The sequence below is a fragment of the Artemia sp. Qi Xiang Cuo genome, chromosome 8 (assembly GCF_049724085.1).
Source record: "Artemia sp. Qi Xiang Cuo chromosome 8, ASM4972408v1, whole genome shotgun sequence".
Classification (NCBI taxonomy): domain Eukaryota; kingdom Metazoa; phylum Arthropoda; class Branchiopoda; order Anostraca; family Artemiidae; genus Artemia; species Artemia sp. Qi Xiang Cuo.
In genome coordinates this window covers 27,463,434-27,487,360 of record NC_142801.1, presented here as the reverse complement: position 1 = coordinate 27,487,360, position 23,927 = coordinate 27,463,434, and the positions used below count along the sequence as shown (strand labels likewise).

At 35.2% G+C, this 23,927-nt stretch overlaps 1 protein-coding gene across 1 annotated transcript in view; it reads right to left on the bottom strand.

Annotated features, from left to right (window-relative positions):
- Chpf (Chondroitin polymerizing factor) overlaps positions 1-23,927 on the bottom strand; it is a 36,005-nt gene that overhangs the window by 4,837 nt on the left and 7,241 nt on the right. The window contains exons 2-5 of the mRNA XM_089093320.1: positions 13,194-13,837; positions 9,603-9,754; positions 8,691-8,849; positions 6,153-6,395 (exon numbers count right to left, since the gene is read on the bottom strand). Coding sequence (XP_088949446.1) covers positions 6,153-6,395; positions 8,691-8,849; positions 9,603-9,754; positions 13,194-13,837 — 1,198 coding nt within the window. The remainder of the gene's footprint in view (positions 1-6,152; positions 6,396-8,690; positions 8,850-9,602; positions 9,755-13,193; positions 13,838-23,927) is intronic.

Sequence of the window (23,927 nt, the reverse complement as noted above, 5' to 3'; positions counted from 1 at the left end):
ACATATGTCATAATGAATATTTAAAAACTGAAGAGACAGAAAGAGAGAATTTTACATATATATAAACCAAGAAACATATACTTAGTTGATGGAAAAGATTTCCCGACAATAAATAGTCAATATGCAATTAAATGTTAATACATAGCTAGCTCCTTAGAAAAAAAAACTAGTTACTGAACCAGAGAATCTTTCCACAAACCTAGCCCCACTAAACATATCATTCATAGGCTAGCTTTCAATGCAACAGAAAATTTAAATCTCCTACAAGTTTTGCTAATATTAGGTTTACATTGGAACTTCCCTTGGTAATCAAAAATTCATCTCTTCTTCTATTCATCTCAAACGAGACATAGAGCACTTTTCTTTAAAAGAGACATTTCTGTGTTAAAGCAAAATGACCAGAGACAAAATAACTTTCCTCTTATGGAAAAATTATTTCGTGCCTGAAAAAAGGTGAATCCTGATAGTCATCAAGTGTTCTTATTAAAACAGAAAACGAAATTAGCTTTCAAGCGACATCTTCTTGCTCTTCGGTTTTCTGGTGACGAGTTTCCAAAGAATAGGAGAGATTGGAAAAATGTAATTAATTCAAACAAGCTTCAAGAGAATACATTAAGTGATACTATATCTCGACTCTCATGGATTGATTACGATTCAAAAGCCTTTTCCAGTGTTAATTTTCATGTTCATCAGAATTTTTCTAAATTATTGTGCAATGTTTTGCCTGCGTCAGTTACTCAAAGACATACCATAGCAATTGATAAGCGTGACGTTATTAAGAGCATTAATCGTCTTAAATCGAAATCAGTTGATCTTGATGGTATTAGTGTGTCTCATTTATTCTTTAATTCTCCAGAACTTGTGCCGCATTTACAGTTGTAGTTTCAAATGTGTAATGCCAAGTCTCTAATTCCTTTCTATGGGGTAGTATAATCTCCATCCTTAAGCACGGAAAAGACCCTAATTCGTGTAACCCGTAAAGACCATTTACAGTAGCGTGCACCCTTAGCAAACTTTTTGAATATGTTTTACTTCCCCATATAATCCAATTTGCAAATTGTGGTGCAAATCAGTTTGGGTTCAGAGCTCGGATTGGTGTCCCGCATGCTCATCGTGCCTTAGTACCTCTTGTCAGAAGCAGCATGTAATCGAAATGTCCTACATTTCTATACTCTGGACCTCTTCAAAGCTTTTGATTCTGTTTGTCATGCTCAAGCTTGGTTTGCTCTTAGCCAATGGTTTACTCTTAGCCAATGGTTTGCTCTTAGCAATCTTAGCCAATGCTCTTAGACAGGGCGGAGTCCTCTCTCCTTATATATTTAATTCATGTACTGAGTATGCTTTCTAGTATTTCGACTTCTTGTTTTTCGGGTCTTTCCAATGAATCATATCTAGATTGTGTCGATGGCTTGCTTTTAATCAATCGCACTAAATGTAGGCTTTCGCGTTCTATGCAACAAGTCGCCTCTTCATTTCCTAGTATAGGGCTAGATCTAAATGTTGATAAATGTGAGTATCTTATTTTTATTAGTGATTCTTCATCTGATAATTTAGATTGCAATAGTTTTAGTATCCCCTGTGTTACTTTTATTCGTTGGATTAGGTTTAACCGACAGCAGTACCATTAATTCTATTATCACAGACTCTTGATGACATTAAAACAAAATCAAATATTGTTTTTCTAAAATTGCTGCGAATCGTGGCCGTTACAACCCGAGAGCCTTGGCAAAGCTTTTCTTCGCGTTATTGTGACCATTGTCTTTACCCAATCCTCAATAGTGATGATTTTAGACATATGTGAATTGATTATTTCCGTTATTGCAATTTTTTTTCTTTTTCTTCCTAGGTCTTATCGGAACCGAAGATTTGTTAGAAAGTACCATAGATATTATTCCCATCTTCAATCGTTTGAGTCATAAATTAGGTAAAAATACTCCTTTTGTGCTAGGCCCTTACCATCCACTTATCCGCCTATAGTTAGTGTGTTAGGGTTCAATTTATGCCTTATTCTTTTTTTCTGTTACACCACTTCCTTTTTCCTGTATAGTGGGTTACACATAAATTAGGATTACCACAATAGTTTTTTGTATAAGAAAAAAAATGATTTATGACAATGCTCTTAGGAGGAACATGAAACAATTTTAATATATTATTGTTTCTTTTCATGTTTTTTTTTAACTCATTCCAAGGATGGGGCATCATTTAAGTTTTCAAAGAGGTAAATTTTAGTCTGATATCACTGAATATAAACCTAAACACATATTTAATACAAAACACATAAGTAGTTTCATACCTAGGTGGGGATAGTGCCTAAATACCTGAAAAATGGCGGGTGGAGATTGAGGAGATCCCTCAATACAGTACTGGTAAAAAAACTAAAAAAACAACTCCAGAATGTATTTATGGATCCTCAGATTTAGGAAGGTATTAATAATAGAATGCTAATCACACATTTCATGAATAAAAGTGCAGTGTATCAGTCATAGCAGTATATGCCCCGGTAGAACCAACTGATGGAAATAGTAGTGACTCAGATGAATTTTACTTTCAGCTACATGAACAAATAACAATCTAGTTTTAACAAATAGAGTAGCCTACTTGGTAATAAAATGGTCCAAAAATTAACATAGTATTTACATGATGGTAAGACAGCTAACCTTATTGATTATGTTGTTGCAAACCGAAGACTGGCAGGATCGATATAAAATACTAGGGTATACAGGAGTGCTGTTATTGATGTTAAAAGAAAAAGATCGCCATATAGTAGTGTCTAGGTTTAATTTAAAGCTGAAATTTAGGAAGGGTAATTACTTTCCGGGAAGCTATGACGTTGGTAGACTCCAGGATGACAATTTGAGAAAAATTTTCCAGGAACTGTTGAACACCAAAATGGAGAATTTAAAACTTGATAATATAGAAGATGGGTGGAATAATTTTAGAAAATAGTTTGTGAAGTCGCTGATTGTGTCTTAGGGAAGAAATTTAGAAATGCAGCTAGGAATATTAGTGAAAATACTTTATGTTTAATAGAGAGGTGGGGCTTATACAAGAATTACTTGAGTGATAGGTCCTATGAAAATAAGAGGAACGTAAAGAAAGTAGAGAAAGCATTAAAATATAAGTTAACGAGGTGTGAAGTGGAGGCCAAGGATAAAATGCCAAAGATGCATTCAGACGGCATAATAGTAAAACATTGTACTGGGATATTAATAAATTAAAAGGTAGTCGATCTGGTCTTGCCCAGTTAAAGAAAGATGGGCAGAATATTTTGAGAATATTCTGAACCGTGATAGAGTCCCAGGAAGAGGTATAGACAAGAATGATAAAGTTTGTGACACTTCGGATGTGAAGGAAGATTTACTTTGTGAGCAAGAAATAGTGACAGTAGTAAAAAGTACAAGGTTCCAGGTACTGATGATGTGGTAAATGAGTTTTTTTTTAATATGGTGGTTATGAAGTTAGAAATAAATTACTTAAAATTATGAATATGATTTTTTTTTTAAGGGGAAGTACCTAGCGACTTTCAAAAAATTCCGATTAAAACCCTCTAAAAAAAGGTGAGAAGAGTAAGTGTAATTATAGTAATTATAGAGGCATTAGCCTCATTACAATAGGAAGCAAATTACTTAGTATGATGATACTTTTTCGATTTAGAGCTGCTGTAAATATAAAGTTTTAATAGTAGAAAAGTCTGGTTTCAGAAATGATAAGAGGATACGTATACATAGTTTTCAGTCTTAGATTATTAATTGAGAAGTGCCTGAGTCATCAAACGCCTTTATTGCCTAGTTTTATAGATGAATAAGCGTTTGATTCAGCTGACAGAAAAGCTTTAGCGAAGATCCTATCCTTGTATGGTACACCAGATAAATACAATATAGTGATTAGTGCTATGTACGAGAACAACATTGCTGAAGTTAAGGTACGGAGTGAGGTTAGTAGCTGGTTTCGTATTAAATCAGGAGTTAAGCAGGGTTGCGTTCAATCCAATTTATATGGATCATTTTAATAATCTTTTTAGTAAGGAGCACAGCAAAGGCAATGGAGACCAAGATTAAAATACTGGAAGCTACACTGATGACAGTGGTCAAGAATGAATCTGAAGCGTGGGCGCTCAGAAACGGAGAAGAATTTTCGAGATGTTTTCCAGAAAAATTGCCCACAAATTGTTTTGGGTACCCGACTGACTGACCGTATCTCAAACAGTAAACTGTCCGAAAAATGTGGTTCAATCCTGCTTTCTATGGCTATAACGAGAGAAAATTTGAGATGGCTAGGACACGATTTGCGGGTGAAAGATGACAGACTACCAAAAATTGTCCTAGTTGGCCAATCATCTAGGGCCAAATGAAGAGCAGGTCGTCCCTGGTTGGGGTAGGAGGAGGTTGTAAAGAAAGATTTAAGGGAAATGGGTACTTTGCTAGGGTGTAAAGAGGGAGGCTTTGAATAGTTGGGATGGAGGAGGAGTATGCATAGCTGTGTTGGCCTTAGGCGGCTTGGTGTTGCAGTGACTTGTTAATAGCCGTTCCTCTGATTTAATTTAATTGATTAGGTTTCCGACTTATCTCACGTGCAGACACCTTAACAAACTAGGACTTCTTGTAAATAAAAGTTTTGAGGTCAAGTGCCTTGTATATACAGTAAATACCTGACACACACAAAATAGTTTCACCATGACACACAAAACACCATGAGCGGTAACTTACCATATTATTTTACAGTATACACAACTATGACCCTGAAAATTTCTAGAATGCGAAAAGAAAAATTTCTTCGGCTCACAAGATGTCAACCTGGCGTACAATGTAGAAAGATTATAGACTCACCATCATGTTATCAGCTGCATGAAAGAAAAAATAACATAAATGAAAATTGCCCAAATAAAGAAAATCACAATATACAAGAAAACTGCAATTTCCCTATTGTTCGAAAGAGTTTACCCTTTCAAAAATGGTCTTTTCTGTCCAAGCAAGCGCTAATGACACCTTCAACAGGGCGGCAGAAAGGATGTCAGGAGCTTTATAGATTCTGCTTACTACAGATATCGTCTGTTTTTCTCACGCAAAAATTAAATGGCAGTAAGTAGGCTACTTCACGTGTTCTAATTACACCGTATATTCGTCTCTGTTATGATTTAGTTTTCTAGTTTACAGGCTCAATTACTCGTTGCTACAACAGTGTTTAATATTGGTACGATAAAACCAAAACCGTCAAATACGTCATATCGTCCAATATCTCACTCTGTTTGGTCCATATCAATGTTGACTTATTTTAAAAATGGTTTGACTATATAATTACTCAGCTTTAAGAGTCACTTTTACTATCATAATAATAAACTTTAATCCTAACTATATTTACATAAAATAAATATCGTGTTTAATTAATCAGCTTATCTAGTAAATTACAAGTTAATAATGCTGAACAAATCCTTCCCATTCGTTTACCTTCTAAATCCTTACACAACTGACATTACATCAGGGTCTTTTCTGTTATAAGCATAGCACTATTTAAAATGTATTTTTTAGTCGTTTACTCCTCGCTAGAACAAAAAGAGGGGCATTTTTCATGCTAATTTTTATAGTTAAAGTTGCGTTAGCTACTGTTCACCTTCACCTCCCTCATACTCCCAAATATAGCCCTAAGCTATACACAAACTGCGATAAGATAAAAATAGTATTCTTGGGTTTTTTATTTTATGCTCATTTCCAATATAATAGTCATTATTCTGACAATCCCCCCCCCCTGATGGACACATGTATAGCCCTAATAATGTATTTGTTTGTTCTTTCTATTGTTTGATCTGCTGTAAAACTGGATACCCTGTTCAGATTCCAGGTGCAGTGCTGCGCGTATAACGGAAAAGATCATCCACATCTCTTTCCTTCTCCCTCTTCTCAAATGATCCCAATCGGCCAATCATAAATAAACCTAATCGTCATTTCAGGCTGACCTCGTAGGCCAAGGCTTTAGCCCACGCAGCAAGAGTTTTGAAAGAAACCTGTATGTGTGACAGCTTTGACCATCGTTTTTTTTACTTATGCACACCAAAGTTATTCTACCAGTAAAACTTATCTTTTAGTTACATTTGATACGTTTTCTTTGGTAAAAAAAAAAAAAAAAAAAAAAAAAATAGTTAAATCCCAATAACGTACCTCGACTTCTTGTTTTTCAACTCCAACTAGACCTTTGACAACACTGCTTTCTTTATCTAAGAACATGTGAGTTTCATTGAAATAATCCCATCGGATAACGTCGTAACGTGAAGCAGGTCTGGACCTTGGAGGACTCCCAATTGGCCAGGTTAAAGCAGCAACGCCACCAGGAGCCACTTGTGCCATGCTAACAATGGCGGAACGTAGATCGCTAATTTTCTCGTCAAGTGTGTCAATAATTCGCTGAAAAATAAAGAACTAGCTAAATAATGTTTACAGAGATTAAATAAAGAGCAATGAATTATTTTCCATCGGTAGAAAGCAAAACTGAAACAAGCAGAAAGTACTATCAATGAACAATGAACCAAATTCAAAACATAAATGTTAGCCCAAATAAGATTGGTGTTGCCGCCCCCTCTCAAACTCCACAATAAACTAGAGCGTCATTTGCACTGTACTGAAAACTAAATAAATAGATTAATTAAATAGAAAGTTTCGTTTAGCCAGTTAATTTTCTATACATTTGAAAGGAACGGGTTTAAAGTTAAAGGAAGAAAACAGTGACAAAAACAAGTTCTTTACGAAATAGAAAACTAAATGACTTGTCGAATCCGCTTAGCCCTCCTCCCCCCCCCCCAAAAAAAAAGACTAGATTATGATATGCACCTTACTGAAAACTAAATAAGTTACTAAAACTGGAAATTTAACTCCTCTAATTGATTTTCTGTACATTTGAATGAAAAAGATTTAAAAGTAAAAAGATCACTGAAAATTTGTACCATCTATTGACTATTAAAACCAAATTGAATGTCACAAATACACTGATATCGAAAAAAAGAGTTCCCGGAAGTTTGAGCAGTATTTCGTCAGTCGGGTATCAAAAGGACTTATCTCCATAATTTTAAATTTTCAGAAGAGCAAAAAAAAAAAAACAAAAAAAAACATTATAACCTTTTTTTATTTCCCCTCCGATAACCATAAAACAAAAACGGGTTGATTTCACATATCAATCCGTTTTTGTTTTACGGTTATCGGAGGGGAAATAAAAAAGAAAGAAAAAAAATTGAGAGGTTTTTTTCTGCTCTTCTGAAAATTTACAGTTAGGGAGATACGTCCTTTTGATACCAGACTGACGATTTATAGTTTCTTAATGCTACACAGCAGAAGAAAAAGATATTTGTATTCAGTGGTGTAAATGACACTCTATCTTTCGAGAGGGGGCGAGAGCTTAATGGGTGGCAGTACTAGTCTTATCTGTCGTATTTTGTGCGTGTTTTCAGATTGGTATTATACCTCATTGCAAACTCTGCTCGTTTTAGACTTGGTATTTGACCTAAGCTAATTTCTACTTGCTTTTAATTTTAAATTCACTTTTTAATTTTCATTAAAAAATTCTTTTCATTTCAGTTCGTTTTGTAATTGACATTTTTGTACATACTAGTGGTGGCTATATTGGCTAACAAGTTTTATACATAAAATCTTGGCTAACAAGTTTTATACAAAAAATCTTAAATATCAATTTTGGTAGAGATAAAACACCATTTTCAAATATGTATCAAGAGTGGTTTTGATTTAGAATAGTCGCGCTATGGTCTTAGTTATTTTTAATAATTGGGATAAATCCTTTAGGACAATTCCCTGAATAATCCTGAGCTGAAAGGGGTACAAAATGTATTCATAATTGAAGTCGTTGACGCAGAGGTGAGGGTACTGAAGGGGACAAGGGCTCCACTTAGTGGCATTCCGATCATACAGACTGGAAGTCTTGGCGTAGTTCTGATATTCAACAAAGTTTAACACGTCCATCTTTTGTGCAATAGCATCTTTAGGTTTTTAATTACGAGACTCAGAAAACCCTAGAATACCAGCTTTAGTAGAAATTGAAACTCGTTGAGAAACATGGTAATTAATGCCTCTTGATTAGTGTGATTACCCTTAGACATGCAATTAACAATCTGAAAAATCCATAGAAATCAATCAGCATTGGTGAAATATATACCTATTGTGTGCTTGGAGATACCACGTGACCAAGGACCTTAATAATGATCCTCCAATGTTTCATATTCAAAATCAGTGCGTATTAGATAATTCACGTCTATAGAAGATACAAACAAATTGGAACCAATAAATTAATTGCCTGAATTTCATACTATGGACAAACCTCAAATGCTACAGAAGCAACAAAAACACCTTAATGAAATAACAGGCCGTGCATGACCTTTACGATCGGTCAAGACTAAGTAGTTTTTTTTGTACTGGCTAAATTAGTGAAAAATTTAAATTTATGTTTAAATATCAATGATAACGAAAACAAAAATTGACGATGTAATTCTAATGGCACATATTAAAGATTGCCAATTGAAAAGACTGGTAAGTACTTTTAAAATGAACAAAATTACTACAAAAACATGGAAAAGCAAACCCGTTCATACATGTATAAAAAAAAACTACAAAGCATAAAAACAGTTGGATTATTAGTCATAAATGTTGATAAGATGTTGCTGCTGACAAAAAAAAAGCAAATAAATAATAACTCACAAGCGTAGTTTGTCTATGTAGCTGATAGAGAACGACTGGATCATTAACTGGGTGAATTGTCACGCTGCTGGTAAAAGCTGCCATCTCAGTTTGAAGGTAATCTTCAATCTGGATAGGACTTATATCTTTAGGTATTGGCAACGAGGCATACTCTTGACCCTGCAAAAATATAAGCAATGATAAAAAAAAAATTAAAGGGCGTGTCGATTTTATGGGCGGTAGCAAAGATTGAAGCTCAGAATAGAGTTGAACAAGAGCATGAACATCTGTATTGCCTCAGACGGCTTGATGTGATGCGATAAGTGGAAACAAATAGAAGAAATAGAAGAAATTCGTCCAGACAACCCTCCTCTACCAGATATTTTTTTGAAATTTTTTATTTAAGATACACCAACATCCAAGTATTTGAGTTTAAAACGACACGTTCTAAAGCGCAAAACCTTTTATAAACCAAAAGCATTGTGCAGTTTAAGGATCTTATAGATACGTTATCACACAGCTCATCGGTTTTTACAAATTGCAGCAAACTTCCTTTAATAATCCCTATGTTATTCATTTCATTGACACATGTCGGGTGCATAGGAAAGTCCTATACAACCAAAAGGTTAAACAAAATGGGACTGAAAAACCAACAATATTTACAAAGATTTCTGGGGAGCAGAGGTCATTTGTGTATGAAACGAAATGCTGCACTTAATGAGTATTTTTAGACTTCTAGGGAGTCAGAGACGGCAGGGTGGAGATATCAGCTTAATTGAGAAACCAGTAATGGCTATACACAAAAGTAGAAAAAAAAACGACCCAAAGAACAGTTTTTATTGTACATCCAGCTAGACAAAACTGTTAAGGATTACATTTGCTCAAATCAACATTTAGAAGAGTCGGCTGAATAATACAATAATGAAAACTCACCTGTGCCTCTGGCGCACACTGAAGTTGCAAAGCCTCTTTTACACACTGACCAACAACGATATCATCATTCCCAAGAGGTATATTTGCAGCACACCACTCCAGATGTGAACTCAGTTTATGCAAGACAGAGTGACTCAAAATGATGCCACCTTCTACAAATAAATAAGTAAAGGTTAAAACATATACAAGGTCACAATTATGTAGACAGTTACAAGGTCAAACATCACTTTAATTGCACCAATAACAATCCTATTAGCTACCCCAAACATTTCTGATGGAGGAAGTAAGTTGAAAAGAGAGGGAGAGAGAGTACAAAAAAGAGAGTCAGAAAGAGAGGGATAGATAAACTTCTAAAACAAAAAACACATAATTTTCTGCTCACATGGTGCAAACAGTCAAGATCATCCCCATGCTCACATGGGATGATTGATCAGAACCGAAAACTGAAAAAATTGGAGGGTCTACTCGAATCGGAATCATTAACATAATTTTATGCATTTACAGACTTTTGCAAAAAAAATTTTTTTAAGCATTTTTTGCCAAAAATGTTTTCATATAGCTTACTAAATAATATAAAAAATTAAGCCGAATGCAACTGTCCTTGATCCAAACGTAAACTTTTTAAGGATCATGTCATGCGAGATTTGTGTAAAACTTGGAATTATGTATCCTTGGACCAAAATTGTCAATGTCTTCTAATTTTCCAGAAAACAAGTCCAGAAGAGTGGATTTAGAATTCCCAAATAGCATCTTTTTCTTTTCTTTTGATAAATTTTCAGAAGGAGGGCAGGAGGAACCCTAAATTCTTTTATTCAAGGCATCTATCTGAAATAGTTACCACGTCTTAACCAACTTTGACAAGAAGTGAGATTAAGAATAGTTGTGCCTTTTGGAAAGGAAAAATCTAACTTCTGCAGGGGAAGAAAAGTTGGGGGGGGCGGGGAAATCTCTAAAGACTTGTCATCAGGTTCACTAACAGAAGCAATTATTGAACTGCTCCAACTGGGTGGCAAATAAGAGTAAGTTTGCTAGTTGTGCTTATCCATTGTGAACCCTGTGGGCTGAGAGAGTTTCTAAATTCCTATCCTTACTATATCTACTGGAATGTAACTAACAATAAATCTAACTTTTTAGAAAGTAATAATATTCCCCTATTTGTATTTTTTGGGTATCTAGGCACAATTTTCCTTCTTGGGAAGAGGGAATTCCCTAAATCCACTACATCAGGAAATCTACAAGAAAAGGTTGAAGGGGTCATGGGATTGTGCATTATGGGGATCTGTCATCATTCAGACCCTTTAATTCTTGTCATTATGACATCAAACCCAAGCAAATTTGATAGAAGAAAAGAGTAATTGTCCTAGTCGGGTCTTATGAAATTTTTACTCAATTTTACCTGCACAGGGGGGATTCAAAATGTTTCGTTATTACAGAACTATCAGCATAGGTTGTCAGTTCTCAGTCAAACTTGATGGGAAGAAAGAACTGGTGTTCAACTAATACTTTTTAGGGTTTGAAACAGTCCTATACTTGATAGGAATGAGGCCTAAATTCCAGTTATCAGGAAGGGTTTTAACATTTCAACAAGTTTCCACAAAAAGCCGTTTTGGAATCCAGGCCCAATCCAACCACTGTAGGGGATTGAGTGCCTTGGCATCTTTTTTTTGTCAGGATATCTGCCATACACGGCTGTTGTGTATCAACTAAATTTGGCAGGAAGTAAGGGTAAACATCCCAGTTGTGCCTTTTGCGAATCCGTACCCGGACCAACCTCAATGGGAAGAGAGGGTCCCTATATTCTTGTCATCACAATATCTACCAGAATAAGCCGTCGAATCTCAATCAAATTTGGTAGAAGCTTGAGCCCTACTTGAGGTATTCCAGGAGCAAGACCAAGATCTGCATCTTATGTACTGCATCTTATTCAAATTATTCTCATCAGAATATCTACCATAACAAAATTTCAGATCTTAACAAAGCTTAATGGAAAATGAGGAATAATTTCCACTTTTTTCCTCTTCAGGGAAACGGCCAAATTTGACATCTGTACAGAAAAAGAGCTCCTAAATTAATGTCATCAGGAAATATAACAGGAAAGGAGGTTGTATTTTCACGAAACTTGGCCAGAGCTAACCAACAGCTAGTGCTGTTCTTGTGTCTTTAAGGGTGTTTGAACCAATCCAGCCCCTATGGGGAAAAAGAGTATCTAAATTTAAATTATCGGGATATCTACTAAATGCTGTTGGATATCAACCAAACTTAGCCAGAAGCAACAGTTGATGTCCTAGTTACCTTTTCCGAGTTTGTACCGATTCAACAATGTGGAAAAGAAGTAATGTTGTCTTTAAAGGCTTTTCATCTCAACCAAAAAGGATCCCAGCCAAAGTCAAATATCAGCAAAATTGGTGAAAAGCACAAGCTGAATTCATAAGCGTACCTTTACAGGGTCCATACCTGATCTGCTCCTTGCTGGGAGAATAGGGTTTTCAAAATCGCACGTCATCAGTCATCAGCCTAATTACTAAACAGGATGACAAAATCCCATAAAACCAGGTCAACAATCAAAATTATGGTTTTGGGTGTCAGTGCCAAATTCTCACAATGCAACAGAGGCCTTTTATCTTGAATGCTAGAAGTTTTCTCTTGTCTTCGGTTTTGAGTGTCCATGATTTGTAGCTATAGCCTACATAGACTATGGGGATGACTTGGCTATGGAATAGGCACAAATTTCAGTTTGCTGGCCAGATGGTTATTTTCCAGTAGATGGCTAGTCTTTGGAGGCTAATCCAAGCAGGTACTAGTCTTCGTTTTACATCACAGCTATGAAAATCGTCAGAGCAGAGTAAACTACCTAGGTACAAGAGAAGGAACACTGTTTTTGACTGGTTGGTCACCTATAGTGATAATGGAGGATTATCTAGCTCATGTCTTGTAGTCACCGTAACCGTGGTCTTGCTGGCATTGATCTCCATTCCAAATGGCTTGTTGGTGCTGTAGAGTTTATCAGCTTTTAACCACAGTTCCTCCTTAAATACCTAAGATGAGAATAAAAAAGAGAAAAAAGAAGAAGTCAAGAATGAGGAGAAAAAGAACAACATTAAAGTACCAAGTACAGTGATAATGAAATCTGATTGTTTAAATTGGTTAATTGGAAACTTACACAGCCATATATTTCTATAAAATTGAGAACTACAGGAGAACTCAGTTACAAACAAAAAAGACCTCTATGTACAACTATGCAGTTTTCAGTAGTAGCAGGTGCCAAAAAACAAAAAACGATGAGTCAAAAATCAGAAAAGAGCTAAAACAATACAGCCTTACACAGTTTAAAAGGATGTAGTTTTCGTTTGAATTTATAACTTGCTTTGGTAACATTTTGACGGTTAATGTGGTAATGCTGATGAAAAGGTGGTAGTGCCTTAGAAACTTCCTAATTTTGAAACAACCAACTAAAAATCTTACAATATCATGGTTTTTGGGTATGAATAGATTTAAGATGGGTCTAGGAGGTGGTCTCTTCTTAGGTATTTACACAGTTAAGACTAGATTTCTTTTACCTTTGTCTTGAGTTAATACATTTTAAGTACTGACCTATTGAACAGTAGCTTTGTCTTCGGCCTGGGTTACTGCCAAGGAATACATCTTCACTAATACTTAAGTGACCCACCAGCTCAGCCAATTGTCGTCCCTTAACATAAGTTGAATCTTTGACAAGCATAAAATAATCAAATCCAGTTAAAAAATTATCAGATATGTACTTCAACACGTGAAGAGGTAGAAGTCCTCTTTTACTATCAATAAATCCAATTACTGGTAGATTCTTTGTATTTACTTTTTTTCCTGCAACTGTTTCAATAAAGAATGCAATACGATCAACATACTGGGCCAACGTTTGATTCACAGCAGCTGATAATCCAAAAAGGTCAACAGATGGATTATTTACAAGTACACCTACAAATAGTTTTTCTCTTAGTCCAAGCTCAGTTGAATAATACCTTGGTCTAGTAAGGACTTTAGGTTGTTTTCGGGCAGATACTGGTTTTCCAGCGAGGTTAACGCGAGGTTCATATTCATCAATAGTGACATTCTTTGTAGTTGATATGTCTAGGGAAGCACAACTGTCAGTAACTATGGGAGTTAGAATCAAACCAAAGGCTATTCCAAGAGTCAGGCCTACAAATAGTGGTAGATGGTTCCAGCTGAAGCATACTAGCTGAAATCTTCTTCCTTGATCCCTAAAAATGAGAAAAACTGTATTAGTACATAGACATCATGGACAAACGGGTAGTAGGCATTAATTCTAGTTCAATGCAACACATTTTTCTTAATGTTACTCCTATACTTATTTTGTTCTTCAGTACAAAAATAGAATGTGATCACTGACAAGTGATTCATCAAATGTTTTTTACATATTTTGATTTCAGTAATCGCAAATTAAATCATTTTGTTTATTGTTTTCTTTTTTTAAATTAGATTTGAAATTGCACAACATACAAGGGTAAGCTGACAAGTTTTGAGCCAGATCATGAAGATGCTGTCACTGGTCAGCTCTCTTTTGCTGGGGAGCATTAGATACATATACGCGAATCCAGCCCCTGTGGGTGTGTTTGAGCATCAGAAGACTATTCTTTTCATAAGAGTCATCAAAACCCAAACATTGTATTTGCAAATCATAACTATTCTTAGAAAGAGGTTCTGCACATTAAAAGTTTTAACAAAGAATTTTTACTTTCAAGAAAAATAAATGTTTCTTAATTTAATTTTGGAAAATTTCACCAGAACAAGAAATTCATCTAAATTTCCATAAACTCAAAAGAAAATTAAACAATCAATGGCTTGTTTACATACCAATAAAATAATATAGCACACATAAGATGTCAGAAATGGCCAATAAAATGTTGGAAGGAAAAGCTCTGGCAAAAGTAAGGATTAACTTTACAGTGGAGGCCCAACAGAAAGAAATAATAACTCTCTGAAGCAAGGCCTACCAGTAAAATACTGACTGGGAGAAAATTGTGAGTTGAAAATTATATATACTTATTTCTCATTATCTTCAATCACAGATAATCTTTGAGTAATAAAAGATGGGAATAGCTACCCCACAATAAAATGGGGAAAACCATATTTTTTGTCGGCACTACTTAAAGTGAGTTAGAAAGTTAATTATTAGCTACATCTACTTTTACTTAAACTTACACCCCTTGACATATATTATTTGACAAATGACAAACGTCAGGTTTTCTCTCTCACTAATATTTTCCCCCTCAAAAAGAAGGAAATCTCCCCAAAAAATCTCCTGCTAAAGTTAGCTCCAAAGATTGAAATAATGAGTAGCATTCAAGCAGGGAAATCCAGTACCCTTTAGCTTCTTATGGCATCCTAGGCACTGCCCAAGTTACAGTGACTGGAGTAGGAACTGTTTTGAAGCACAAAAAAAAAAAGAATCTTGGTCTTCACTAAAAAAAACAAGATAACAAAAAAACCATTTTGCTACAGTCCATTCAACAATAAATTAAGTTTTGATACAGTCCAGAAAATTCTGTCCAGCTTAAGCATAAAGGAAATGATTTTATTTCACTGATTCTAAGCTAGATACAGAGCCCAAAATGCATTACTAGCACAGTTGAATAGAGCAATAGAAGAAAATCAATCAAAAAAATTCAGAGCACCCACTTATTTGTAGACAGCAAACATAATATGATGACACCTAATGAAAAAAAAAAACGACCATGGTGACTAACAAAATAATTAAAATCAATTATTTTGCAGCCATTAAGACATAGATAATTGTAGAAAAAGCCTAGACAGATAGTCCAAGTGATTGAGAGGCAAATCTGAGATAAGTGTAGAATAATATAATAGTACTTTATTACTAAGCAAACTCTCACAACATAAAAACAACATCACAAACGTAATATTAAAACATAGCCTATAGCAATGAACCCAACTGGCCTGTCAAATAAAATGAGCAGAATGAATAAAAATGAGTACATAAGTACACACACACATAAGTATCTAAGTAAAATGTAAGTAAAATAAGTAATCTAAGAAAATGAATAAAAATAAGGGCATAGTAGAAAAAAACAAAAAAACAACAACACACATGAGACATTAACATTTTTCATTTATTCATTATTACAACAAATGCTGGCACAAAGCTCTTTCCATTATGCTCAGTTCTTGCATTGATAGGATTTAGAACCGGGATTTTCTGTGCTTTTGATTGGGGTAAATGGGGCTTTGGAGGGCAATGAAGGGCTGGGAGTATACATTGAAAGTATAGGTTACAACGCAGGTTATTTCGAAAATTGGTACAAAGAGTTACACGTCTGGCTGCCAGGATAGGGAGGCGGAATTCCTGGAGGAGGAGAATGTAAGGTACTTTACCCTGACAATATATAAGTCTCAGGACTCTCTTCTGGATAATTTCTAGTCTATTGGACTGATCCACCATAAGACCAAAATGCTGCACTGGGCAAGCATACTCAAGCTGTGGACAGATAAGAGATAGGCTAAAGGCGAAGGCTATCTGCTTTTGGGCATGAAAATTTAGAAGAGAACTTAAGAACAGACGAAAATGCATTAGCATGCTTAACAATATCAGAAATGCGAGACTCAATTTCTAAAATATTACGCAGTATAACGCCTAATAATTCAGTTTTTACTACGACGGATTTTCTACTTATCGAAGTTATAAACGTTCGTTTTGATTTTAGGAAACTAAGGCTCACAGCATTAGATTATTGGGAATTAACTTTCATTTTTAACTTGACTGCTTCGTTTGCAACGTCTTCTTCACTTGAATGTGGGGTTCTGCAAAATGGAGGAACAAACAGCACCAAGGTATATCCCACCATCGCTTATATTCATACTTAGGCATAGTAGAGTACATGTGGCAAGCAGCAGTAAAGGCAGAAGGCCAGGTTCTTTTTAATATGGTTCTTGAGGACATTCCTGCATTCTGGGAGCATATTTCCAAGTTGTGGTTTTCACAATTTGCCTTGTAATATGAGCTAGACTCTCAGCGGGCATACCCATATTGTAGTTGCATTTAGTTGGTAAATAAAAGAACCTGAACAATTTTGCTAATAAAGTATTCTATATTCATTATATTTTTTTTTCATTAGCATTAATCAAACTTCACTTCTGGAGTTTGTTTTATACAATAGACCAATAAATCCTAATAATAGACCACATTAAATCCTAAATCAAGCTAAAATTACTGTCAATGAAGGATTGAAATAAGAAAAAAATAATTTTCAGACATAAAGATAACAAATAACAGATGAATAAATAATCAAGTCAAAATTAAATCAAATAGAAACTACCACAAACAGAAGTAGGACTACCCATTTAAACCTTTTAAAGGTCACATTGTCATTTCTACTCTACTGAAAGCAAATCCTATTTTGAATAGTGTGTCTTTTACTTGTCATAACATCAATACAACAACAAAAATAATATAACAGAAGCTAATCTAGGTATACAAAAAAGAGTGGTGCTATACCCCCCTATATACCCTTCCTCTGTGTCAAACTATATAAACAGCTGAGCATCACTCTTTATTTTATTTAATTTTATAAGGATACTTCAAGAGCTTGCTAAAATTCTTTGTTCAGTTCAATAAAGACCACAAGAATACTGACATGTCATCTACAGAAATTTTGAACTTGGTCATTAAAAACAGCAGCTTACCAGCAGCTCCTGCCCTAATTTGTTGGATGGTGCCACTATTTTGCATTTGGTTACATAAAGAGCATTAAAATAGTAACACAATATGCACCAAAATCTGAATCTCAGTTGGTAAATGCAGCAGTTTTACCAACTTGTGCAGTGATTTTACATATTGTATTTGAAATGGACATTATGCTAATTATTGACAAAAACAGTCAGTAAAAATGACCAGCCAGTCAGTAAAATATCTAGCCCCCCCCCCCAAACATTTTGGCTAGTAACAACACTGATGACAGTAGACTGGTTATTTAATATATAATGATATTAACTCCTTAAAGTCTCACAATAATATAAGGATCTCTGAACATATTCTGTTTTAAGCAAGGTGCAAATTATGCTCTGGCCTTTAGAAGGTTTAAGAGGTGGTATCCATAATCCTGTGGGCAATATTTTCATAAACAAATACATAATCTAGGCTATATATTTTTGGACACTAGGGGCAGGGGTGGAGGTAAAGTATAACAGAATTTCAGTCATATTGCATGCTAAAATTCTAGACAAGCCACTTTTTGCTACCTTGGAAAGGGGTTAAGTTAGGAAAATGAAGCTTTCAGTAATGAACTCAGGACCCAAAAAATACTCTGGGAAGGTATGTAAAGCTACTATGTTAACCTTCGTCTGATTTCAAAGTCTTAGAAATTTGCCTAATTGACAAGTCTATAACTACTGGAATTTTGATAAAAGAACATTATACCTTAATTTTCGAATTTATTCTCTAGTTTTAGTTTTGAATATTTAACTGATTTTATTTGAGTAAAATTTTAAGCCATATAAATGGTTTTTGTTTCTAAGTTTAGAAAATGTACATTTGCAAATCTTTGAAACCTCATTAAAGAGGATTGTTTAGAGTTGTGAAGCTAAATTGTCAGCCGGAGTCGTCTGCAAGCGATTTGCTGGGGGGAATTTTCAGCAAAAATAGAATTGTCTGGGTGGAAAGAATTTACCATGGAGAGGGAGCCAGATTTTCCAGCATTGTTTAAAAAGCAATCAGAATTAAGACCAGTGCCCTCTAGAGTGAGAAGGAGTGGAGGTAGGCACAAATAACTTCCCAGGGCATACATTAGTCTGTAGATCCATTCTTGAAAGTTTCATTTTCCTAACCTATCCCTTTTCCAAGATAACAAAAAGTACTAAGTAGCTTGTCTAGAAGTTTACCAAATGTGTTGTCAAGCTTGAAGAGAAATCCCTCCTCTGGATCCTTGATTTTCTTTAGGTGTGACCTCAGTGTGTTCAGTTGTTTGATGGCTCTGGTAACCATATTCATTTGTCCTCTAAGCAAGTTTTGAGCATAGTTCCTCAGGGAAGTGTTTTGGTTCCTAAACTATTTAATATCTTCATCAATGATGCTTGTTCTACTGTCAGCAGTAAATTAATGCTCTATGCTGACAACTCAAAGCTTCTTGGACCAGCCTTGTCATGTCAAGATCATACCCTTCTACAAAATAATCTTAGACTGCTTGGTCAATGGGATGGAGCTTGGTTTCTTAAATTTAATGTTGCCAAGTTATTCACTTTGGCAAAATGAATCCTTGTCACTCTTATTTTCTCTCAGGCCACCTAATCTCCTCTGTAAATAAGAAGCAGGATCTTGGAGTCACTATTGAAACTGAAATCAAAATTCAGTATTCATGCTAAGAGATCTGCTGATGGAGCTAGTTCAACTCTAGTGCTGATTAAAGATACCCTTTCCACTTGTTCAGCTAAAATTATGTCTTCTATATCAGGGACTTGTCCAAATGCCTCTAGCCTCCCCTTATTTAAAAAAAAAGACATAAAAGTTTTGGAAGATGTGTACAGACATGCCACCAAAGTATGTGGGAGCTTTCCTACCCTGCAAGACTAGCAATCCTGAAACTCCTAACAATTGATATAGGAGAAAAGAAGGTGATGTCATTCTAACTTATAAGTTAATGAAGGCTAAAGGACACCCTAGACAGTCAATCATTTTGATCAAAAGCTTTTGTCAATCAATTGATTAAAGCATGATTGACCATCTATGAACCAATTGAGTCACTTTTTTCTATCAATCACCATCAACACTTGACTCAAGCATCAAAAAGGTTCCTAAATGGTCAATCATGCTTTAATCAATTGATTTACAGAAGCTTTTGATCAAAATGATTGACCATCTAGGGTGTCCTTAATACTGTCCCATCATTATTTCCTATTATTGGTCCTAGTTCAAGAACCAGGGGTCATCAACTGAAATTTGTTGAGCAGTCTACTGTAACCAGAATCTACACACAATTCTTTTCCTCAAGAATTGTCAACAGTTTGAATAAACTCTTAAAAGACACAGTTAGAGCTGAATCTTTTGACATTTTCAAATGAAGGCTGGATGCTGAGTGGTCCACTAGAGTGTAAACTCAGCCAGGATACTATTGACTATCCAACTGGACCTGGTCACTGAATAACTTAGAAAACAACTTTAATTATCAACTCTGGAGCTTCAAAAGGAGAAAACCTCAGATTATTCTGCAACTTAAAAAGTAGGCTATGAATGCATATTATAAAGTAAGAATGCCATCATTTTTGAGTTAGGTTAGTTCCTCTAATAGCCTAGGGCTATATGAAACTGTTAGAGGGGGGACTGGGGATGAATTATTGAAAATGCAAACAAACCCCTGAAAATAATCATAAAAAATAGCAATCTAAAAATGTCTTTTTGTTATAGCATGTCTCCTTCTTAAGAACTGCTAATTTTAACTTCTACTTCAAGAAATAGAAAATGCATGAGAAAAACATAATTTGGGGCTATAGCATATATTTGCAGAATAGGGGGGAGGGGATAAAGATAATTTGAGAGGTTTTAGGAATGTTACAGGCCTATTTATGTTTTTGGTAAAATTCTACTTTAGTTACTTTTAGCTATCTTGGAAAGGGTTTGGGTTAGGAAAATGAAACTTTCAGGGATGGATCTACATGCTAAGGTATGTCCTGGTAAGGTACTTTGAAGTAGCCTACCTACCACCACTCCTCCCCCCTCTATATAATTGTAAATTACTAGTTATTTTAGCTCACATTTCATCCTGTATTGCTATCATAATTATAAATCACTACTTACCTTACACAACTTCAGCTTTTAGCCTTGTTCATTAAAATATATTCCAAAATCCTATTTTCATTTAACTGTCATCCCTTTAACTTATTTACTAGCTAGCTGACATTGCTTATGGAACCCGTTTGTGAATTGTGATGTCATCAACTTTGCTTATCATAACCCCTTTCAAACAGTTCGTGGTAACGAACTGTAAGTAAGGAGCAACCCAGCTCAATGGTAACCAAAACTCTAGAAAACGGGTTTTTGATACCAATAGATACATCAATAGAATCAGATTTCAATGCTGATTTCTATTTATATAACTTTCATCAAGTTTAGTGCTACCCAGCAAAAGTTACGTGCCTGAGAAAATTTGGCTGATTTCCAAAAAAAGGGGGAAAGACCCCCTAAAAGTTATAGAACCTTAATGAAAATCACACCATCATATTCAGCGTATCAGAGAACCCTACTTTAGAGGTTTAAAGCACCTATATAAAAAAATGTGGAATTTTATATTTTGCCATAATAAAGATCATGGTTGCGTTTTTTTTTTTTTTTTTTTTTTTTTTTGGGGTGATCGTATCGACCCAGTGGTCCAAGAACATCTTGGGAGGGCTCATTCGAACGGAAATTAAAAGTTCTAGTGCCCTTTTTTAAGTGACCAAAAAAAATGGAGGGCAACTAGGCCCCCTCCCATGCTTATTTTTTTCCCAAAGTCACCCGATCAAAATTTTGAGATAGCCATTTTGTTCAGCATGTCAAAAATATAATAACTATGTCTTTTAGGATGACTTAATCCCCCGAAGTCCCCAGGAGGAGGGCTAAAAGTTATGAACTTTACCCAATGTTAACATATAGTATTGGTTATTGGGAAGTATACAGAAGTTTTCAGGAGGTTTTTTTTTCTGGTAGTGGGGGTGGGTGAGTCGGGGGTTATGTTGGAGGATCTGTCCATGAAGGGAAATTTTCATGGGGGAAGGGAAATTGCCATGAAGGGGGCGCCGGACTTGCCAGCATTATTTATTGGTTATTGGGAAGTATACAGACATTTTCAGGAAGGATTTATTTCTGGAGGGGGGGGGGCTAAAGGAGGGGGTCACTCGGGCGAAACTGTTCTCAGAGGAGGTGTCTTTGGGGGAAGGGAAATTTCTATGAAGGGGATGCAGGATTTCCAAGCATTATTTAAAAAACGATCAGAAATTAAATAAAAAAAAACAAGTTTTTTCAACTGAAAGTAAGAAGCAACATTAGAACTTAAAACGAACAGAAATTATAATGTATGTGAGGGGGTTCTCCCCCAAGTCAACACCTCGCTCTTTACGCTACAGTTTTTTTAGTGCTTTCAAAAGAGCTATATATTCTAATTAAACGGCCTTTGTGATTCAGGGGTTTGTGAATTAATTTTTTTTTAACTTTTAAGGTAAAGAGCGTGGTATTGCCTAAGGAGAGAACCTCCTCATATACATAAAAACATATATGTAATAAAAAAAACAATAAAAAAAACAAGCGATACGGCTCAATAGTAATCGAAATTTTTAAAAACGGAATTTTGATGTCAATAAATGTATCAAAAGAATGTGTTTATAATGCTGATTCTAAATATATAAATTTTATTAAGTTTAGTATTACTCATCAAAGGCTACGAGCCTGAGAAAATTTACCTGATTTTTAAAGAGGGGGGAAACATCCCCTACAAGTGAAAGAATTTTAATGAAAATCACACCATCAGATTCAGTGTATCAGAAAACCCTATTACATAGGTTTCAAGCTCATATCTGCAAAAATCTGCAACTTTGAATTTATTCCAGAAGAAAAATATACGAATATAGAAGTTAGTTACGTAAGTTAATTTATAAATTACGTCATAACCAAATTTAGAGACATCCATTTAGCAAAAGAAAAGAACAATTTTTATGCAAATTTTTTTTACTTATTCAATGACGGTGAGCCAAAATAAAAGCTGCATTAACTAAAAAACGATCAGAAATTAAATAAAAAAAACAAGTTTTTTAAACGTAAGGAGCGACGTAAGGAGCGAAAGTAAGGAGCGACATTAAAACTTAAATTGAACAGAAATTATTCCGTATATGAAAGGGGCTGTCCCCTCCTTAACGCCTCGCTCTTTACGCTAAAGTTTGACTCTGTCTCACAACTTTATTTTTTAAAACAATAAAAAACTTTAGCGTAAAGAGCAAAGCGTTGAGGAGGGGAAAGCCCCTTTCATATATGGAATAATTTCTGTTTGTTTTAAGTTTTAATGTCACTCCTTACTTTCAGTTTAAAAAACTTGTTTTTTTTATTTAATAACAGTAAGTAGCATGCAGGTGCCATGGGGTAGAAGAGAACTCTATGTTGATAAGCCATTTAAACTTTGTTAAGTTCAGAAAGAATTTGATAAGAGATAGACCAGTAGATAAAATCAGACTCGTTTTTAGAGGGCAAATTATGTTACGAGAAGATGTACTTGTTTTTATAGGTCCCTACACTCATACGGTTTCTGTTGAGTTTATTGAAACACTAGCATACACTTTCTGTAGTTATACACTCTCCATCAAACATTTAAAAGTGCAAAGATGCACCTTAGCCAGGGGGGAAGTTGTGCTTGGGGTGGATTTCTAAGGGGAGAATTTTCCTTTGGGAGGGAAATTTCAGGAAAGTGAATATTCTGGGGGAAATGTTATACTGGGGGATATTGACAGAATTACTATATGAAATCCTTTTTAATTGTTTTACATTCTCTTTGCCAAATTTTTTATATGGAGATGTTCCGGGGGCTTTTTCTGTGCATTTTGTTTTCTGGGAAATAATTTCCATGGAAGGGGGCATTTCTGGAGTGGCCAAGAAACCAATATATAGATTAAAGTCTTATTCCAATGAAAAAATGCTAAGGAGAATTTTCGAGGGTGAATTGTCCACAGGCAATTTCACAGAGAGGGGGGATTCTCAGCAAGGAAAGAATTGTCTGGAGGGAATTTGATGGGGGGAGGTGCACTTTACGTTGGATGAAATTTCCATGGAGGAATTCCGTAAGGGGGAGGCGTATATTTCATAGAGGGTGAGCTAGATTTAGCAGCATTATTCGAAAAACAAACATAAATTATGCCATATATGAAGGGTTGCCCCTCCTCAATACCTTATTCTTTGAACTAAAGTTTGACTGCTTACTAAAATTGAAACATAGGGGCATTTTAATTAGAATAGGAAGCTTTTTCAAAAGTGCTAATAGCTTTAGAATAAAGAGCAAGGTATTGAGGAGGGGCGACCCCTTATATCCGGAATACATTTGCCAAAACTAATATGCCAGTTGTGTTTAAATTTTTCTTGTCCTTGGAGCCAAAATCAAACCAGCATTAGTTGAAAAATGTTCAGAAATTAAATAAAAAACAAGTTTTACTAACTGAAAGTAAGGAGCGACCTTAAAACTTAAAATGAACAATAATTATTCCGTATATGAAAGGGGCTGTCCCTCCTCAACCCCTAGCTCTTTACGCTAAAGTAACGTAAAGAGCAAGTCGTGGAGGAGGGGACAGTCCCTTTCATATACGGTATAA